We start from the raw sequence: 20,658 nt of genomic DNA on the forward strand, positions 1-20,658 counted from the left end.
TAATCTACCGCAAACCATACGTAGTTCACTATCACGACTTTCGCTTTAGGTAATCTACCGCAAACCATACGTAGTTCACTATCACGACTTTCGCTTTAGGTAATCTATCGCAAACCATACGTAGTTCACTATCACGACTTTCGCTTTAGGTAATCTACCGCAAACCATACGTAGTTCACTATCACGACTTTCGCTTTAGGTAATCTACCGCAAACCATACGTAGTTCACTATCACGACTTTAGCTTTAGGTAATCTACCGCAAACCATACGTAGTTCACTATCACAACTTTCGCTGTAGGTAATCTACCGCAAACCATACGTAGTTCACTATCACGACTTTCGCTTTAGGTAATCTACCGCAAACCATACGTAGTTCACTATCACGACTTTCGCTTTAGGTAATCTACCGCAAACCATACGTAGTTCACTATCACGACTTTCGCTTTAGGTAATCTATCACAAACCATACGTAGTTCACTATCACGACTTTCGCTTTAGGTAATCTACCGCAAACCATACGTAGTTCACTATCACGACTTTCGCTTTAGGTAATCTACTGCAAACCATACGTAGTTCACTATCACGACTTTAGCTTTAGGTAATCTACCGCAAACCATACGTAGTTCACTATCACAACTTTCGCTGTAGGTAATCTACCGCAAACCATACGTAGTTCACTATCACGACTTTCGCTTTAGGTAATCTACCGCAAACCATACGTAGTTCACTATCACGACTTTCGCTTTAGGTAATCTACCGCAAACCATGCGTATCTCAACATGTTGCACAACAACAAAAGCTTTCGTAAAAAAATTGACAAATCTGTTTTAACTTAAAAATAAATTGATATTCTTTTCAAACAAGTACAACTTAAAAGTCAGTCTTCTTCAAATGCCGGCAGTGAAACGCCAGAAACGTCCGGTCAAGAGATTGTTGAAAGACTGTTTAGTTTGCTCAACCTGCTTTGCACGCCACAGAGAAACAGGCTTGGGGAAGCTAGATCTACACTAAAGTCCCTAATCAGACTTTGTCTGCACACGGAGAGACTTGGTGAAGAGGAGGTCACCAGAATAATTGATAAATTTGCTGAAAAGCCCACAAATGTTGAACATTGAACATGAACATAACATGTTAATGAATAAAAGAGTTTGAATTATGTTTTTCTCCCTCTGTATGGTGAATTATAGTGTTAAAACTTGATTTTGTACAGTTACTAGCTAAGCATAGAAATTTCACCCTTTTCCCCTTTTAGGCGCGAATTTTCCCCCTCTCAGGGGACTCGACCCTTTTCCCCCAAAACTGAAAAAAAACACTGATTAGTGCAGACTCTCAGACTGAACATGTACAGTACACTATTGCATCTATAACAGATTTTACATGAACATGCATACCTGCTGTAGAAAATTACTTAATAAGTAAAAAATTTTACAAGCCTCAATTAATACATGGCATTTTATATTGCCGTTGCGAGATTCTGTACATTTGTAGTTTTCTATTTTTACTTCAGAATTAATTTGTATCAGATGCATAATTGTCTTTAACATTTTGTAGCAGCTTTATTATACCACTGGAATAACTGTTATGAACATTTAGAATACATACACTGTAACTCCAATATAACGCGGATGACGGGGTCCAAGCCACGCAACCGCGTTATAAACGGACAGCGTTATAAGTTTTGAGCTAATTTATTGCAGGGGGATATAAAAACAGGTAAAGTATAGCCTATAATATAGGTCCTGTGTATTGCCATGCTGTGTTGTAATCCGCAAATACTTGTATATAAACCGAATCGAACGATAACGTAATACATACCGCTTTTCTAATGTGCACATGCATCCGATAATCCAATATAATTACAACATCAATTACGAAAAAAATAATCTTTAATATTTATGACGAGAAATGTGAGATTTATAAACACATGCCGACGCCAATTTTCAGAAAAAGAGTACAGTGCATTATGGGACAGAGATTTAATTGGGCGAGCAACTTTAAATTTAGATTGAATGCAATACGACACATGTACACTGTCAAAGTTTATACAATGAAATACAATACACGATGCATACAAAACATTAACAGGTAATTCATCTATTCGCTATAAAATGTGAAACATTCCGTCATCTTTCTCTGCTTGCACGAGTCTCTGGCTGCTTTCGTGATTCCATGTTGCTGTACTCAATAATATCAGAACGATAATGAATGTCACAAAAACTTACCCTGTTTTATACTTACTGTGCGCAGTATATTTCACAGCCGCTCCTTTCATATCGACAAACTGCAATCAAATCAAAGTAAAAATGTTTTAATCGTTTTGAATAACTTTTATTTGATAATTATTCCACTTGCACTTACCTTATTGAAAATAGCGCACTGAGCCGCTCTGATAGAGAATACATGTAATAAACACTGACTCGCAAGTTTTCACACCTTTATTGACCTTTATTGACATTACACAAGAGATTAACACCAGTTAGCTTTCTCATGTCGTTTTACTTCTAATCGATTAAAATCGGTTAAACGGACGGATAAAGCAAGCAGGCTGTGATCGCCGCCATCTTTGAATTTTCTGAAAATACATGAAGATGCCTAACATTGATTTGAATCAGAAATGGAAGGTTGGAGAAAAAACGGGATCCAAGGACCCCCTGCGTTATATTGGACACAGCGTTATAACGGACCGCACTATATTGGAGTTACAGTGTAATGATATTCAATACAAATAACAGGTTTTTTTTGGTATGTGTAATGCCTTGGTCAATTACTATATCATAATGAAATATCTTACTTTTGATTAAACAGTTGTTACTGTAGCAGGGTAGTGCAGGCTGTTGAAATTCACATAGAATGTTTGGCAAGAAGAGACCAATTTAGCGAAAATATTGTCAGTATTGGCCACAGAATAATATACAGTTTCCAGTAGGTCGGACTAAAAAAGTACTTGAATTTGGATTTTTTCCCTTGAAAAGTGCTTAAAAAGTGCTTGAATTTCATTGGAGAAAATCTGTATGAACCCTGATATTGTTTTGCACATGTCGGTCGGTCAGTCAGTCCGTCCACCAGATGGTTTCTGGATGATAACTCAAGAATGCTTAGGCCTAGGATCATGAAACTTCATAGGTACATCGATCATGACTGGCAGATGACCACTATTTCAGGTCACTAGGTCAAAGGTGAAGGTCACAGTGACTCGAAATAGTAAAAGGGTTTCCGTATGATAACTCAAGAATGCTTACGCCTGGGATCATGAAATTTTATAGGTACATTGATCATGACCGGCAGATGACCCCTATTGATTTTCAGGTCACTAGGTCAAAGGTCAAGGTCACCGTGACATGAAAAAAGTAAAATGGTTTCCGGATTATAACTCAAGAATGCTTACACCTAGGTACATTGATCATGACTAGCAGATGACCCCTATTTATTTTCAGGTCACTATGTCAAAGGTCAAGGTCACAGTGACTTGAAACAGTAAAATGGTTTCCTGATGATAACTCCAGAATAATTAGACCTAAGATCATGAAACTTCATAGGTACATTGATCATGACTGGCAGATGACCCCTATTGATGTTCAGGTCACTGGATCAAAGGTCAAGGTCACAGTGACAAAAAACGTATTCTCACAATGGCTGCCACTACAACTGACAGCCCATATGGGGGGGGGGGGCATGCATGTTTTACAACCAGCCCGCAGGTTTTTTTTTTCCCCGATTTTATAGCCGAAATTTGGCTATGTTCCCAATCCCAAAAAGTATACTTCTTTCCCAAAATGTGGCAAAAAATTCCCAATCCCCCCCCCCCCCCAATTTTTTTATTATTTTTTTATCAGAAAGTGAGTATTTTATCTCAATTTTAATTCAGTTCCATTACATCTAACAAAGTATTATATGATTTTGTTCTTTTAATTTCAATGATTATAAAGAGTTGTATCAAATATAGTTTTTTCCTAATCAGTGGACTTTTCGTGTGAAAACAAAGGCTAATGAATTTATTTTCCCAATTTCATGACAATGCCAATAAAATTCCCAATTCCAAAGCCAAGGGCTATCTTCCCAAAAAGTGGAAAAAAACCTGGCCCTTGTCTGGGTTTTCTTCTTTGGAATGTTAAGAAGATTTAACTGCTTTGGTTAGCACTAAAAATGATGGCTGCAACTATGTTGCATAGAAAATTTGTTTTAATGATATCTTGGATGAGATTGAAAATGGTACATGTCTGTTGAAAAAAACATGGCCGCCAAGGGCGGGGAATTCATCCTTTTATGGTCTAGTAAAACCTTGTTAGCACTTCATAAGTTACATTAATAGTTCACTCTTCATTAAAATATGGTCAAAACATTTGCTCTAATCTTATCTTCAGCAGCACAGAACAGGTCAATTCCTTTGTATCTCAGGTGAGCGACTTTTAGCCTTTCAGGCCCTCTTGTTTCATGATTATTGTCCTTTACCTTTCTGCGCTCAAAGTGAAAATACCTGGAGTCAATATAATTTCAGTAAGCGTTTAACCTCTTGGGGAAAAATTGTTTTATTTCACAGACAAGGGTGCAAATAAAACTTGATTTATAGGCACTGCTCCCATGTGATCTCTTTAGCACTGCAATAATATTTGGTTTGATTGTAATGATGATTGTTTCATTTCTGAAATTTGCTTTTAATGAATTAGAAATAGAAATAGAAAGTTTCATAATTGCCCTCAAGGAAATAATAGGAATAAACAGTGGGCTTAAGAAAGTCTTGTTTCTACATGCTATATGTTGACTGTTTCCGTATCGATAGGTAGTGTAGAACGCATGGCAGATTATTGTTATTTAAGGAAGTAATGTACTTTCTTCAAATCCTTTAACAGGTCCCTTTAACCCTTTTCCACTCAGAAGCAAAGTGAAAATTGCTATGTGCAGACAGCATAAAACCAGAACAGCCTACGAGTAACTCGCACTGTTACGGTTTTATGCTGTTTGCTGCTCATCAGTATTTAAGGCTTTGAGATGCCCAACAAGCCTTAAAAACTTGAATCTAGTAAGAAAGGTCTAAAATTAAATATAACTTTATAAGGGACTACACATGCCTGAAAATTTGTATCAAAGTGGTAAAGTGATAGAACACAGTAGTGAACTAAAATGAGAACGGATTTGAAAAAAAATCTTTGTAAAATTTGCCAATTTGTAGTGTCCTGAATGAAATATTAACCGCAACTTTAGAGAACTGTCCAGAGGTCCATCAGGATGATTTCCTAGAAGAAAATTGTTGTTTTCTCTTCTGGTTGATGCTTTATCATTGTTGTTGGAGTGCAGATTATTGAATGTTAAATATTTGTTTTTCATTTCCTTTTAATCTTTAATAAGACCACAGGTGTAACAGCTTCCAATATCGGCCTCCTTGTTTGCTTGCAAAATCCATGCCCTTGAAAGTTTTATTGAATTTTCTGGGTAATAACTAGTTCATGGAAAAGCCTATCATTATCATTAAGTAAAACTACTTTGCATGGGCTAGATATTGATTAAAGATTAGGTGAATGCATTGGTGTTTTGTTATACATTATTTTGTAAAGGCTATTATTTCGCTATTGTTGCTTTTTTTCTTCACAGATCGCTTTCTTCCTGGGAAAATTAACAAACTGAAAATAAAATGTTCTTTGTGTCTGAAATAGGCTGTCCATTACTCTAAAAATTTACTAGAGTTGCAGCATGGGAAAGTGGGTCTTTTGCCATATGCTGCCAATGCAGCTACAGCCCAGCCTGCACATCTGCGCTGTCTGGGCGGGAGCTACCATGTCTGCTATTAAGTCATGTAAGGTTTTGTGGTTTTTAGAGGACAGGGTAGCTCCCAACCACTGACCATGATACAGGATTGCCTAGTCTGGTCTGGAGCTATGCTGGCCACAAATGGCATAAGACCCATTTTGGCATGACGTGGCTGACTATGTGTTTTTTGCCTGAGATTCATTAAACTATTGTGCATTAAGAAAACAAACTTATTTTAATCATGAAATGTATGCTATTCAAAACTCATGTATAAGTCACATTACAGAATGTGAAATGTCATAGAAATTATAGATTATCTGAATGCAAATAAAATTATTTAGTTTTTCATGCATTTTTAAAGTGTCATACTGTTAAACTAATTATAGGTTTCAACAATGCTGGGGATGTTATAAAACAAAATCATGCACTCCTACAAAGAGATTTAATATTTCCAACAATGGAATGTATATAATATTGTATATGAAAAATATGTTACAATTTAAATGTACTTCAGCGTTATTGTTCATATATTTCACCATCCACCAACTTTGACACTTAACAAGTTTATTGTTGCCTGATTCAATTTCTGGAGAGTATACAACTGGCAATATTTTGAACCAAGATTTCAATAAATCCACTAGTATACTAGGTTTCAAAAGCGTTATTTCAGAATAATTGTTTATTTTCTGTGTTCAATGCTGTTTGTAAAGCCTGGTCATGGAAGCTTAATGCATTAATTCCATGGATTTTATAGGACACAATCACCGCAGTCTGTGATAATTTAAAACAAACACTTATACTAACAAATTATTATTGCAAAGGCATTATTTGTACAGCTGGTCCATTAGATACATAACTGATATTTGTATAGACCAAAGCTCTGAATTTTGTTTTGTATCAAAATAATCTCATGTTAATTGAAATTGCAAATTACACGCTTTGAAGATCTTTTCAATAGTATGTAAATGGGGTTACCTATTGGGGCAGATGGGCTTAGTTCAATCAAAGGCTCCTAGTGCACCAGAATCCTGACACATTGTTAATAATTCCCGCAGGATAGCATTTGAAGTGGAAACCTGCTAATGCAAATAATGATGATCTATGCTAGCATGTTGCCTGGGGACAAGGCCAAGGACATTCTGTTTTATTTCTTTGTTAACCCTCAGCGTGCATATAGGTTTTCCAGAGCTGTTAGCCACCAAATAAAACAATATGTTGATGTATCCAAAATTATGACTTTTTGTATTAGTATTGTTTATTATGATTTCTTTTATGCCCCCGGATAGAATGATCGGGGGTATATTGTTTTTTGGCCTGTCTGTCTGTCATTGTATGTGTCTGTCTGTCTGTCTGTCTGTCTGTCTGTCTGTCTGTCTGTCTGTCTGTCTGTCTGTCTGTCTGTCTGTCTGTCTGTCTGTCTGTCTGGCTGCCTGCCTGCCTGCCTGCCTGCCTGCCTGCCTGCCTGCCTGCCTGCCTGCCTGCCTGCCTGCCTGCCTGCCTGCCTGCCTGCCTGCCTGCCTGCCTGCCTGCCTGTCTGTATGTCTGTCACAAACTTTTAACTTTGTTTAACTTTTGCAATAACTTTTGTAATATTGAAGATATCAACTTGATATTTGGAATGCATGTGTATCTCGTAGAGCTGCACATTTTGAGTGGTGAAAGGTCAAGGTCATCCTTCAAGGTCAAAGGTAAAAAAAATCAAAGCGGCGCATTAGGGAATTCAAAACAGCAAACTTGTTAATAATGGCAGCCTATTCACACATTAAGGAATGATTTCCAGATGTGCTGACCAAGTACGGCAAACATTGTGGTATGATAATTAAACGATTTTGTCTTATCGTGACACAATACTATTTCGCTAATGATTGTTTTCTCATCTTGGAGGCGAAAGTGAAATTCTGCAAGATGGATTGTAACGCGTAATTGTAACAGGGCCACAATTTGTGTCGTTTGAGCATACAGAGAGTAGTCCGGAATTCCTTACACTGAACAGTGCTACATCTTTTGAATTGAGCACATACGCAGTGATGTAGCAAAAATTCAGAGGTTTTATCTCAAATCAGCTTATTAAATATTCAAAAATATTCATGCGTGTCTTTTGGCGTTATGTAAAAGTCACTAAGATGAAAACTGAGTAAAACAGCTACGCCTAAAAGCGCATTAGTGCTCTATACCTATGTTTATGTCAGCGTTGTTGACACAGTGTGAACTGCTCAGGTAACAAGTAAAGCATAAACAGCAATGTTTATATACTTTTATTCCTCCATATACAAGATACGAAGATTATTGTATTTTTTGAATTTGTATATGGTGTCAAAAATCAAAAGTTTTGTACATGGAACTTTCATTATGAATTTATATTCTTGGTGAGATGGTTATTTGATATTAGAAAAAATATTCCTTTAATATGATGGTGACTGCAAATTTTCTTCATATTAAGTTCTCATTACCATTTTCATCATACTTTCTATGCTTTCAGAACGTCCAAAAAGCATGTTGTTTTTATTTTGTCTAAGTTATTTCTATGAAATAATAAGGATGATAAAAAGTGCACACAAAACCCATGCGCTATGACACACACTTTATAAAGTTGAATGGCGTGTGTTCATTTCAAACTTGCGATTGATTTTGAAAATTGAATTGCGTGTTAATTATGCAATAGCGAACATCTTCAGTGCCTTCAGCGCTTTGATTGAAAACCTTCCTGAATCTTGGTCAGAACATTTGAAAATGGTTCCGGTCTATTGATAAACCTGGCTGCCAGGGGACCATTTATTGTAACCTTTCTTGAAATGTGGTCAGAACATATATGTTCTAATTATATCTTGGGCTGCACAGAACAGGTCAGTTCCTTTTTATATCAGGTGAGTGTCTTTGGGCCTTTTAGGCCTCTTGTTTAATTTTTTGGTGTTACTATCAGACCTGTTTACTTCTACGGATTCGCCGTAGTTACTACGGATTTTTTGGCTAAACTACGCATTACGGATTTGTACTGAAAAACTACGGATCCATCGATCAAAATGGTCAAATTTCAGTTTTTAATCGTACTTTCGCTTATTTTCTGTCTTTGTGGGTAATTTATCAAAAATAATCTTTTTGGCCCTTGCGTAGTAAGAAACGTTAAAATTCAAGCCTCCCAGGGAACGAGTGCTGATCGAGCTTGTCGAGTCGTCACCGAACAACAACTTACTTGCGTATTGGTTCGCAAATTTAGCCGAATATATACAATTTTACGTTGCTGTCCAGTATACACATCTCTCTATTGCGGAGAATACCGACGATAGTCGATGCATCGGGATTGAGCACGCCTGTTTTTACAGACGTCCAAGATGGGGGCAAGCTGACGAGAAATTGCGATTTACGGCGAAAATAATAAATACCATTAAAAAAACAACGGATATCATATGGTCATTAGGGAATAATGTAATGCGTGTGTCAATTCAAACAAAATACTACTTTTGAGATAGAAATAAAATATTTATCAGAAATATGCACCGTGAATGTGCGTCAGGAAAACAAGTGTTGGAAAATTGTAGTTCAGTCTACTCACAAAGTAAAAGCATTTATTATAACGAGTATCGTTCGCAAAAGGAAAAAGACAAACATGATTGATTTATATGTTAGCGGATCTGTGTATACCAGGCTTTTTCTGCTCCATTTTTGGGATAGGCCACACTGGAATTTTGGGAATTTCGCGTCGTAAAAACCCCCATTTTGGGAAAAAAATTATTCGCAAAATTGGCTCAATTGGGAAAAATTATCGCATGTAAATAGTGTCTCTTATATTTTAAAGAGGCCGTTAACTGGTAAATAACGACTATTTTGATAACTTATTATTAAAATTTTACAAAGTATTGTGAACATGTGAGATAAGTGCAGGTTTTTAACCAGGTTTTCCGAAGGAAAAAACTGGTTATTAGATTGGCGAATGCGGGCGGGCTGGCTGGCTGGCTGGCTGGCTGGCGGGCTGGCGGAATAAGCTTGTCCGGGCCATAACTATGTCGTTCATTGTCAGATTTTAAAATCATTTGGCACATTTGTTCACCATCATTGGACGGTGTGTCGCGCGAAATAATTACGTTGATATCTCCAAGGTCAAGGTCACACTTTGAGTTCAAAGGTCAAAAATGGCCATAAATGAGCTTGTCCGAGCCATAACTATGTCGTTCATCGTCAGATTTTAAAATCATTTGGCACATTTGTTCACCATCATTGGACGGTGTGTCACGCGAAATAATTACGTCGATATCTCCAAGGTCAAGGTCACACTTTGAGTTCAAAGGTCAAAAATGGCCATAAATGAGCTTGTCCTGGCCATAACTATGTCATTCATTGTGAGATTTTAAAATCATTTGGCACATTTGTTCACCATCATGGGACGGTGTGTCCCACAAAAGAATCACGTCAATATCTCCAATGTCAAGGTCGCCACGACTAAAAATAGATTTAAAAAAAAAAAAAATTACAAAGGGGGTTAATTTTTTTTGGTCATTTCAAAAGTTCAGTTTGAGTTTTCTCCCTTTATCAGATTTTCTTTTCACAATGAAAACCTGGTTTTGTGACAATTTTGTCCCTTGTTTAATCTGAATTTGGGGAAAAGGCCTGGCAAAGCGCCGGAATTTGAGGAAAATAAGGAAAGTCTTAAATAGTCATTAACATATTTTACAGTTTTTAAAACAAATTCAAGGCAACAGATAATTTAATTATGCAACACTTTCTATTTTCTACACCGGATCAGGTTAACTTATATATTTTAAGGTTAAAAAAAAAAAAAAAAAATTTTTTTTGAAATCCCGTGGCATAGGGCGGAAAAAGCCTGTATACTCAGATTCATAAGCATATTCTGCTTTCTTATGTTTGTAACGCTGTACAGTTTAATGAAATAGCATTGAACTGAGGTTGTCAAGTGCAAGATATTGAAAGGTAAACAAATAAAATATATTATTTTAACTCCATTTAATACATTATTAACACAACAAGAACACTAAAGGGTCTTTGTCAATATTTGTTTATGTTTTCTCCTTATGATATTTAATTTTAAAAAATACTGAATTAAATTAATAGCTACTCTTAAAGAGCTTATGATCAAATGGTGTATTTCAGAATCTATAGATTACTGTGAAACCATTATTAATCGTCAGGCATTAATTTTCATAAATTTCGTCAGTCGACCGATCGGCGAATTTAAGATCCTAACGAACAATCATGCTCTATGTTTGAACAAAAACAAACACTGAGTTGAACAATATTTTGAAACTTTACCCTAGACATGAGGCATTCAATTCCAACATAATCCATGCACACATTCACTGCTGTTTTGTAATCAAGATTAATCCGGTTTTGACACAAAGGGATGTAGATTACACAAGGTACTTAACTGACACATTACACTTCTTTAAAACGTGTGTGCAGTACAGCTGTATCGAATGCGTTGACTTCGTTTATGTAGAATGGTAATGAATTAGCGCTAATTGTTTATAACTTTATTACCCATTAGGTGCATTGTGTTTTTCAGGGGTGTTGCATATTAGGCATCACGCAGCGAATGCCGATGAAAGACAATAAACCAAATGAAAAGATGACGATGTGTGATCAACATGCGTATTTATCACAAATTAATAAAGAATATTTTAATTGCTGTTTGTTATTTGATTGTTTGCGTTTAACCACACTTATTACTATTTTAAATGTATCAAATTATTTATTTTTAAATTATTGACATTATTGATTTATATACCGGTAGTTTACTTTTTAAGAACAAACACACACATAGAGTTTATAATTTTAATGTTGATATCAGAATAAAAAAGCATTTTAATTGAAAAAAAAAACTTAACAAATTGGAACCTTTTTCGTATAACACAAACAGTTTTAAAACGGTATTGACAGCATTTTAATAAAAATCATACCAACTAGAATTACGATAGTTATCAGTATGGCAATTATAATAATAGAAAAAGACTAATGGGCAATTGGCTTCGTTGTTACAAACACTCGTTAACGGTTATTCGATCCCACTTGTCCGCTAATCATAACAATGAACGTGTGAATGGCATACATTAAGAGGGTCCATTACTGTCCCTTGATAACAAAAGACTAGTTAATTGGCATGTGACAAACAGGCCCCACCTCCTGCAGTGATTCTCAAGTGTGTTCCCGCATTCGAACGATTTTTCGCAACTGCGATTGATCGCGAATATGTATTACACACAAATCGGATATTGACTGACGCATTATTTTTAAATTCAAAATCAGAAATCGGCGAATTTAAGTGCTGACGAAATCGTCATTTTTATAGAAATGACGAAATTTTGTGCTGTCGAAAATAAATGGTTTCACAGTATTGTAAGTTTAATATGCATGTGGATGGATATTAATTAAATATTGTCTCTATTGTAAGAAGACATTAAAGCAGCACTTTATAATATGAAAATGCTGTCAAACATGCACTTAAAAACAATTTTAATTCTGTTACTTATAATCATATTTATAATGCTTAATGTTTTCCAATTTCATGGTTTATCGCGCTATTTTTTCCAATTTCATGGTTTATCACGCCATTTTTCCCAATCCAAATGGCAAAGGCTGTAACAAATAAAAGCAAATAAAATCTCTTTAACAGATTTAATTATTAGCAAGTAAATTCATCGAATACTTTATGTACCGTTAAACTGATATGTGACCCAGTCATGGTGTTTTAATGCTCAAAATGATTGAAAAGGTTAAAACTACTGACAACAGCCCAAAACTACTGAGAGATGCCCTCCATACTACTGAGAAGCAATTGGTAGGGTAAACAGGTCTGTACTATGAATAGTGAGCTATGTCTTACAAAATGATGTTAAGGGTTAACAAACAATTTATACAAAATGACCTTGTATAAGTTTTACCATCAACTATTTCACTCAGTCTCATCATCTGGTTCTTTAATTGACATTAATTGTGGCCTTATAGCTGGGCCATAACCCAGATTAATTCAATATGCCCCAGGAGTATTCTTTGAACAAATTGATTACTTTGTGATCTGTGTCTACCAAGCTTATCTTTTTGATGCAAGAGGGATGTAGCTCCACTGATGGTTAATAATTAATGCAGCTTTACAGGCTTAATTGTTTACTGAGCAAATTTTCTCAACAGATCCCAACCCTTTGTGAAGGTTTTTATGGAAGGGTACAGAAAAAGTAGGCTGAATATTAATTGCTTTTGAGGTGGTAATGGATTAATGGGGCTGAAAATCATTTTGATATTGAGTAGAAATTGATAAATGCTTAGTGTGAAGTGTTTGATTTAGCACAGATGGATGGCTTGCTGGTCTTCCTGTTTACTTTTGATAATACAATTGTATAATTGAAGTCAAAGCTTTATTCAATTTTAGAGCAAATAATAAATGTATAATATTTTCAAGGAGAGCAATAATGCTACCAGCTACTTACAGTTGCTTTGTTGAATGATTTAACCCATTTATGCCTAGCGTCTAGAAAAAAAGGCCTTGGCAAACAGCATAGACCCAGATGAGACGCCGCATGATGTGGCGTCTCATCTGGGTCTACGCTGTTTGCTTAAAGGATTTTCTGTAAGAATTATTCTAAATATACCGTAATTACTCTATGTTTTCGGACACTTAAAAATAATTTTAAAAAATCGTGTCCGAAAACTTTGATACGAAAAATATCAACAAAATTCAGGTGTCCGAAAACTTAGAGTCGAAAATGGAAGTGTCTGAAAATAGCGTCAATTGTATCAACGACTACCGGTATTAGCATGCGCTTGTAAAATACCATGCCGTATAGTATAAATTACATGTTTGCACTGTTTTAAATAATTGTAAATGCTTAATTTATTTGACAGAAAGTTACTTCAAGGTTGCACTTTGACCAACGAGTTCAAAAATGAGCATGTGATGTACCGATACACGCACCTGTAATTAACGCAATAAAATAAGCAAACTATGAATTCTTTGTTTGTTCATTTCCGATAGTTGTTGTGTAACACCTTCCATTGTTCGTAAAACTTGTAATAGGGTGCATCACAATTTGAAACATTTAGTATTTGTCACAGTTATTTTACTGAGAAGGTGTAGTACCATTGCGGTAGATAATTGAACTGTTAATTGGCACTACCCCTGGTAATTGTCATAACGCTTATGCTATCGGGCGAAACAATTGTTTAATACCGGTTTACAAGGTTATTAACCCACTAACGCAAATGTAATGGTCCATTGCCCTCAGGCATGCACCCGCAATGTTTTTATGATGTTAATCAGGTTGTAAAACCCTATGATCGAAGTGTTATTAGATATCGAAAACAGGTTCGAAATTTGGTAAAATAGCGCTGTAAATATACTGTCCGAAAACTTAGAGACATAAATATTGGACGAGAACTTGTGTGTCCGAAAATAAAGAGTCACGAAAAATAATTATTTTTGCTAAAAAAGGGGGTGTCCGAATACTAAGAGTGTCCGAAAACATAGAGTAATTACGGTAGAAATAAATATACTAGATATCCCTAATTTTGGAAATAACTTGATCCAATTTAGAAGGATGGGAGAGTTTACTAGGCATAAATGGGTTAAAAGGGGTTGGGAATGTTTCAGTAAGGCACTGTTAGAGGGTTTAACAAGCTGCCCCTGGTTTTACTTGTAACATATATAGCCTTGTAATTCTGTAAGTTGCAACAACAATGTGTTGCCACATTATAAATTTAACTTGAAGAATGTGTAACTTGAAGATAGTATAAATGTTAATCTAAGTTTAGTTGCTAATAGTATCTTGGACAAAAAGAATGTGGGGTGGTGTCTGTCATTAGAACAAAATGCACTGTTTGTGTAACAAGCTTAAATATGCTTAAATGTCCTTTATTTATTCTTTTGTTCGTTTTGTAAGTTTATATATGAAAATATTTTTGTAAAGTAACTTATTAGGTTATTGAATATTTAATAAATTTCAATGAGAAGGACCTGTACATTAAAATAGAACTCAAATAAACTAGGATGATTGGCATCATTGAGCATACATATCTATGAAAATTGTTTTCATATTAAATTGTCACAGTTATCCAGCATAAATAATATTATCCTTGTATTTTGGTACCAGTTCAAGGTTGGCTGTATGTAGCATTCATACCCCCCTATGGATATTTCTCCTTGTCTATTTTCTTAACAGTGACTCATGTATCCCATATGTGTGCCATTTAAATGGAAAATGTCAGTGAGAGAGTTTATAATAGATCTCTTCCTTTTATGTTTGTGGGTATTTAAACTTGCATGCTCTGGCATGTTTTATCAGTTTTTGCCATAAAGAACAGCACAGTGTAGTGGCAGTACAGTGGTATAGCCTAAGTATTGGTTTTTGACAGCAATCAGCTGTTTATGTGGGGAAATGGCGGGAGTATAGAGTGAGATGTGAAGGAACAAGTATCAAAATAAAAAACATTTTAGGACTGGATGGAAACATGGTGGAATTTAAACAAGTGGTTTAGGTCTGTAGCTTGGGATACATATGTTATCATTTTTTCTGGGATTTGTTAGTTGGAAAATGTGACTGATTGAATTTGGCAAGCAAAAACAAGACATTATGGGATTAGGTTTGTAATTTGTTTGTACAGGGAGTCTTGTTCTGTTCTCTAACTGGAATTTACTGGCTTTGAAGATGATTAAAGTTTGAGAAGATGTTGTCAGTTTGAATCATGGTGAATTGTTCCACATTTTGTGGATAAAAGGGGAACATTAAGAAAAAAGGCGGGCTACGTGCAATGACTTGAATATGTTAATATGAAAAATATTTTTTAAAAACATTAAAAGATATCCATGCAATTATAATAGTTATGTGATGTGCTGCAAATTTAAAAATACGTCATACAAATATTGGCATAATTAATGGAATAATCTCAAGCCCAATGAGATTGAGGATTTACTGGGAGGAGAGCCATGAGGACTTGCATGCCTCTACTAGTAGCTGAGATCGACAATGGTTTACTCGATCCTCCGACACCATCTCATCATTCATGCCCAAGAGAGCCCCACGACACCAAAACCAGCCGCAAAAGAACCGCGGTGCGTTTGCCTGCAATACCAACACTGTTGGCCGTACCCATCTAGTCCATGTTATAACATTTCTTTTGAGCAGACGCGCTCGCTGGCCCCGTCTACGCCACTCACGGGGAGACGGTACCTGAAGGAGAAGGATGTTACCATCACGCCTGTTTCCATGGCTACCCAGAGCGTGGGTCGACTGCAGCACCTGCTGACTGGAAGGAAGGTCGGGCCTAGTGATGAACTCAAGGACCAGTTACAGTAAGACTTGTTTATTATTATTTATATTTACATATAAATATTTATATTTTTAGCTCAGCTGTTTTTCGGAGAAAACCCGAGGTATTGTCATAGCCAGCTCATCGTGTCGTGTCTTCCGCCGGCGTCGTGCTGAAACCTTGACATTTTGCTCTAAAATCAAAGTGCTTCCACCTACAACTTTGAAACTTCATATGTAGATGCACCTTGATGAGCTCTACATGCCACACCCATTTTTGGGTCTCTAGGTCAAAAGTCAATGTCACTGTGACCTCTTTAAAAAAAAAATCTGACAGGCTTTCACAGCCGAGCATGGCACCTGTTATGCGGTGCTCTTGTTTAATATTTTTCAATAAAACATCATCGCTTACCTACCAAAAACATATGGCCCTATCGCTACAAAATTTCCTTGTCTCTAAAAATAGATTTTATTTCCAAAATTGACCAATCAGAAAGCAGGTTACATTTGAGCTTTTATTTCCATCTGTTTATGTAAGATTTAAAAATTGAGGCTCGGGTTTTAGCTTAAAGGGGCCTTTTCCCAGATTTTGGCATGTATTGAAGTTTGTCGTTAAATGCTTTATGGATAAATGTAAACATTTGATCTAAAAAGCACAAGTACAAAAATCAAAAATGCATTTTTAAAAAAAGTAAACCTCATCAGAGCTCGAACCACTGATCCCTGGAGTCCTGGAGTAAAAGTCTACCACGTAGACCACTCGGCCATCCGTGCTCACACAATGAAAAAGGTATTTTATATAAGCAATCGTCGTAGTGTCACAAAATATAACGACAACAGAACTCTTTAAATTATTCAATCGTTTCACGTTGCATCACTTTATAATTTTCAGGTTTTAAAATCGTCAAAAGATACATATGGCTATTTTAGAGCATGGTAAATGTTCAGTATTACTGTTTCCTCACAAATATCTTAACTTAAACGAAAATTTGCATATCTGAAACAACTTTTTTTAATTTTGTCAATTTACTAAAACGTGAAAAGGCCCCTTAAAAGAATCTCTACATTTTTGGGCTTGGACGCATTTACAGCTACCCCTTGCCGAATAAAAAGTTAACATATACCATACCCACAAATACTTATTAAGATTTGCAATTTTGATAATTATATAGGCTACAACCATTGAAAAGTTCATTAACATTTTGGTCTGAATGAAGAATATTATAATGAAATGAGGTAAATGCCAATTTCCAGAAGTGTTTTTATCTCTGCTGTTTTCGGAGAAAACCCGAGGTATTGTCATAGCCAGCTCGTCGTCGGCTGTGCTAAAACCTTTACAAAATGTTAAGGTTTTGTCAAATTGGCTCTAAAATCAAAGTGCTTCCACATACAACTTTGAAACTTAATATGTAGCTGCACCTTGATGAGTTCTACTGGCCACACCCATTTTTGGGTCACTAGGTCAGAGGTCAAGGTAACTGTGATCTTCTGACAAGCTTTCATTTATTCAAAACAGCACCTGCAGCCGAGCGTTGGCACCCGCTATGCGGTGCTCTTGTGATTTGTATGTACCCCACCTGGCACCACTATAGTGGGGGAAATATTGTTTTTGCCCTGTCTGTTGGTTGGTTTTTGCGTTTGTTTGCCCCGACTTTAACATTTTGCCATAACTTTTGCAGTATTGAAGATAGCAACTTCATATTTTGCATGCATGTGTATTTCATGGAGCTGTACATTTTGAGTGGTGAAAAGTCAAGGTCATCCTTCAAGGTCAAAGGTCAAATATATAGCTGCAAAGCGGCGCAGAAAGGGACATAGTGTTTCTGACAAACACATATCTTGTTAGTCATATGTCTACTTGTTTTTTGTTGAGCCATGCATGTTCAAAAAGTGTTGTCCCAGATTAGCCTGTGCAGTCCGCACTGGCTAATCAGGGACGAAACTTTCTGCTTTCATGATATTTTTTGTTTCAAGAAAGTCTCTCCTTAGAAAAATCAAGTTTGGGCGGAAATTGTCATCCCTGATTAGCCTGTGTGGACTGCGCAGGTTAAACAGGGATGACACTTTACGCACATGCATTAAACCTGTTTACAGAGCACGGCCAATTTTTTAAGTTGTGCAATTTTTGTTTGATGCTTTTCAATTATCACAAGTCCATCAGGAGTGATTTTTTTCTACTGTGGCAAGATTACATTGGAATAGTTTTCTGGTTATTGTGGAATCAGAAAATAATCAGGTTTCTTGCTTGTCAATTATATTTGATTTATAGGTTCTCTGCTTTTCTAGGTCAAAAATTGCAGAGTTGAATATTTCTAAAATGTATAACTGTTATGAATCTGGGAGAGTAAACATTTGAGATTTGTATTAGTATTTTGTCTTAGTTTAATCTACCTAAAAATTCAATAAAAGTAATGTTTACTGACTTGAAGTTGCAAAACAACGAAATAGTGTACTGGAAGGTGGTGACTTATTTCAACTTATGTCATGTACAGCATTAATTTTTTTTATTTTGTTAACTAAAATGTCTAATGTTCAACTAGTATTTAAATTGTGTTGTGCTCTGTGAAAAGGGGTTTTAATGCATGTGCATAAAGTGTTGTCCCAGATTAGCCTGTGAAGTTCCGCACAGTCTAATCAGGGACAACATGTTACGCTTTAAGGGTATTTTTCATTTACAGAAAGTCTCTTTCTAGCAAAAAAACAGTTTAGTCTGCACAGGCTAATCTGGGATGACACTTTACACACATGCATTAAACCCCCTTTTCACAGAGTACGGAAACAATACATGTACATTGAAAGTGCTTCAAGCAATGCTTAGTTATCTGTTTGTTCTTCTTGATTTAATACCTATACTATTGGTGTTTGTGTGTTATTAATCTGAATGGAGATATAAAAGAAAATACAGTTATATTTTATGTAGAACAACAGCTGTTGTTTAGTTATTTTATCTCCATTATGTATGCTTGATTAACAAATCCAATCGTTGATGTATGGTGTGTTACTATTACTTTGCATTTCTAGTGGGCTTTTTATACTCATGTCAGCAGTTTAATGATTAGCTGCATGCCTCTGTTTTTAATTCAAATAGGCAAGCAATTCTACCTGTCTGGGAGTCAGACCAAGGTTAACCCTTTCCCTCTCAGAAGCAAAGTGAAAATGGCTATGAGCAAAAAGCATAAATCTAGAACAGCCTGTGAGTAACTCGCAGTCTGTTCAGGTTTTATGCTGTTTGCTACTCATCAGCATCTAAGGGTTGGAAATGAAGCCTTTAAAACTTGAATCTAGTAAAAAGGTGTTTAATTTAATTCAACTTTCTATGGGACTTCAGATGCGTCAAAATACGTTTCTAAGTGGTTATGGGTTAAGATACCTCAATTATGCATAACAGAACAAAATGTCAATACAGTGCAACAATATTCTCTTTGTTTAAACTTGAATCCAGGCTAGAATTGTACTTGCCAGCCTGTCCAAACTTGTCCAGCAGGATTAAAGCATTCACCAAATGACAAGATAATCCCTACCTTTGTTGACAGCTTGACCTGAAAAGGTTACCTACATGCTCGCCAATGAACTTAAAATGAAATTGGCAATTTAACGCAAAATTAGGGTACTTGAGAAAATCCATGACCTTAGCTTAAGTGTCTTGCCATTATATTCGTTGGTTTGCTAAATGGTTTAATAATACATTATCTATCTTTCTGACAATAGATAGAAAAGAATGGTATGTTAGTATATACTTGAAGTGACAAAGTGAGTTGAGAGAGGTGGAATTTGGATGGAGAAATTAAATAGCGATCAAGGGGGTTTCCATTGTTAAAAAGTGTGAGAGTGGTCATTTTCCCCCTTTAAAATGTGATTTTTGTTAACTAATTGCCCTGACCTGCCTCGTTCACACGCATTTGAAAATGGATGAGAACCTTGTGGCATCTGTCCCTGGTATATCATTTATATTTAAAAAAAAACATGATCCTGCATTTCCTTATGAAGTTAGTTCAACATCAGGTTTCCGTGCACTTTAATGACCACACAATCTCTATTGTACATGACGGTTGTATGTATTTATTTCGTGGATGGGAATCATTTCGACATGTACATGTATACAAATTGTGCTATTGTTTTGCTTCTTTTGTGTTTCCCGAGTAACAAATCTTGTTGGTGATAATTCATCGTTTGTAGAAAATTAGCTCTCCACAAGATTTATGATTTAATCAACTGGAAGCTGTGCTTTGTAATTGTTCATTTTGCTGACATTTGTTCTGGCAGTTCAATTATGATCCTTATTTCCGGTGAAATAAATGTTCTTAGGATTGTTTTGAATATAGGTCAAGATCTATGTATTGAATGTTATTGATTGTAATTATTATGTAATTTTACTAAATAATGCAGTGTTGTTTTTTTCATTTAAAATCGGGTCCGGTAACCGGACCCATTCCCAATGGAAAAAAGTATATATTTTTCCCAAATGGGAGCTAAAAATTCCCAATGGAACCAAAAAAAAAAAAATTATTTTTTTTATATCAATATTTTGTTCATCTGCCATCCATATAAGATCAACCTTTGTAAATATAATACTAGGCACACTTTTATCCTCAATTTTGAAGCATTTGTTAGCAAAACAACAACAACAATAATTTACCAATTTTAGTCAAAACGCCGCGAATTTTCCCA

At 35.7% G+C, this 20,658-nt stretch overlaps 1 protein-coding gene across 3 annotated transcripts in view; it reads left to right on the forward strand.

Moving 5' to 3' along the window:
* LOC127844181 (retinoblastoma-like protein 1) overlaps window positions 1–20,658 on the forward strand; it is a 130,490-nt gene that overhangs the window by 55,455 nt on the left and 54,377 nt on the right. For all 3 annotated transcript variants that reach the window (XM_052374240.1, XM_052374241.1, XM_052374242.1), the window contains one exon: window positions 15,868–16,034. In XM_052374240.1, the coding sequence (XP_052230200.1) occupies window positions 15,868–16,034 (167 nt within the window). The remainder of the gene's footprint in view (window positions 1–15,867; window positions 16,035–20,658) is intronic.

The sequence above is a fragment of the Dreissena polymorpha genome, chromosome 9, assembly GCF_020536995.1.
Source record: "Dreissena polymorpha isolate Duluth1 chromosome 9, UMN_Dpol_1.0, whole genome shotgun sequence".
In the NCBI taxonomy this organism is placed as follows: Eukaryota; Metazoa; Mollusca; class Bivalvia; order Myida; family Dreissenidae; genus Dreissena; species Dreissena polymorpha.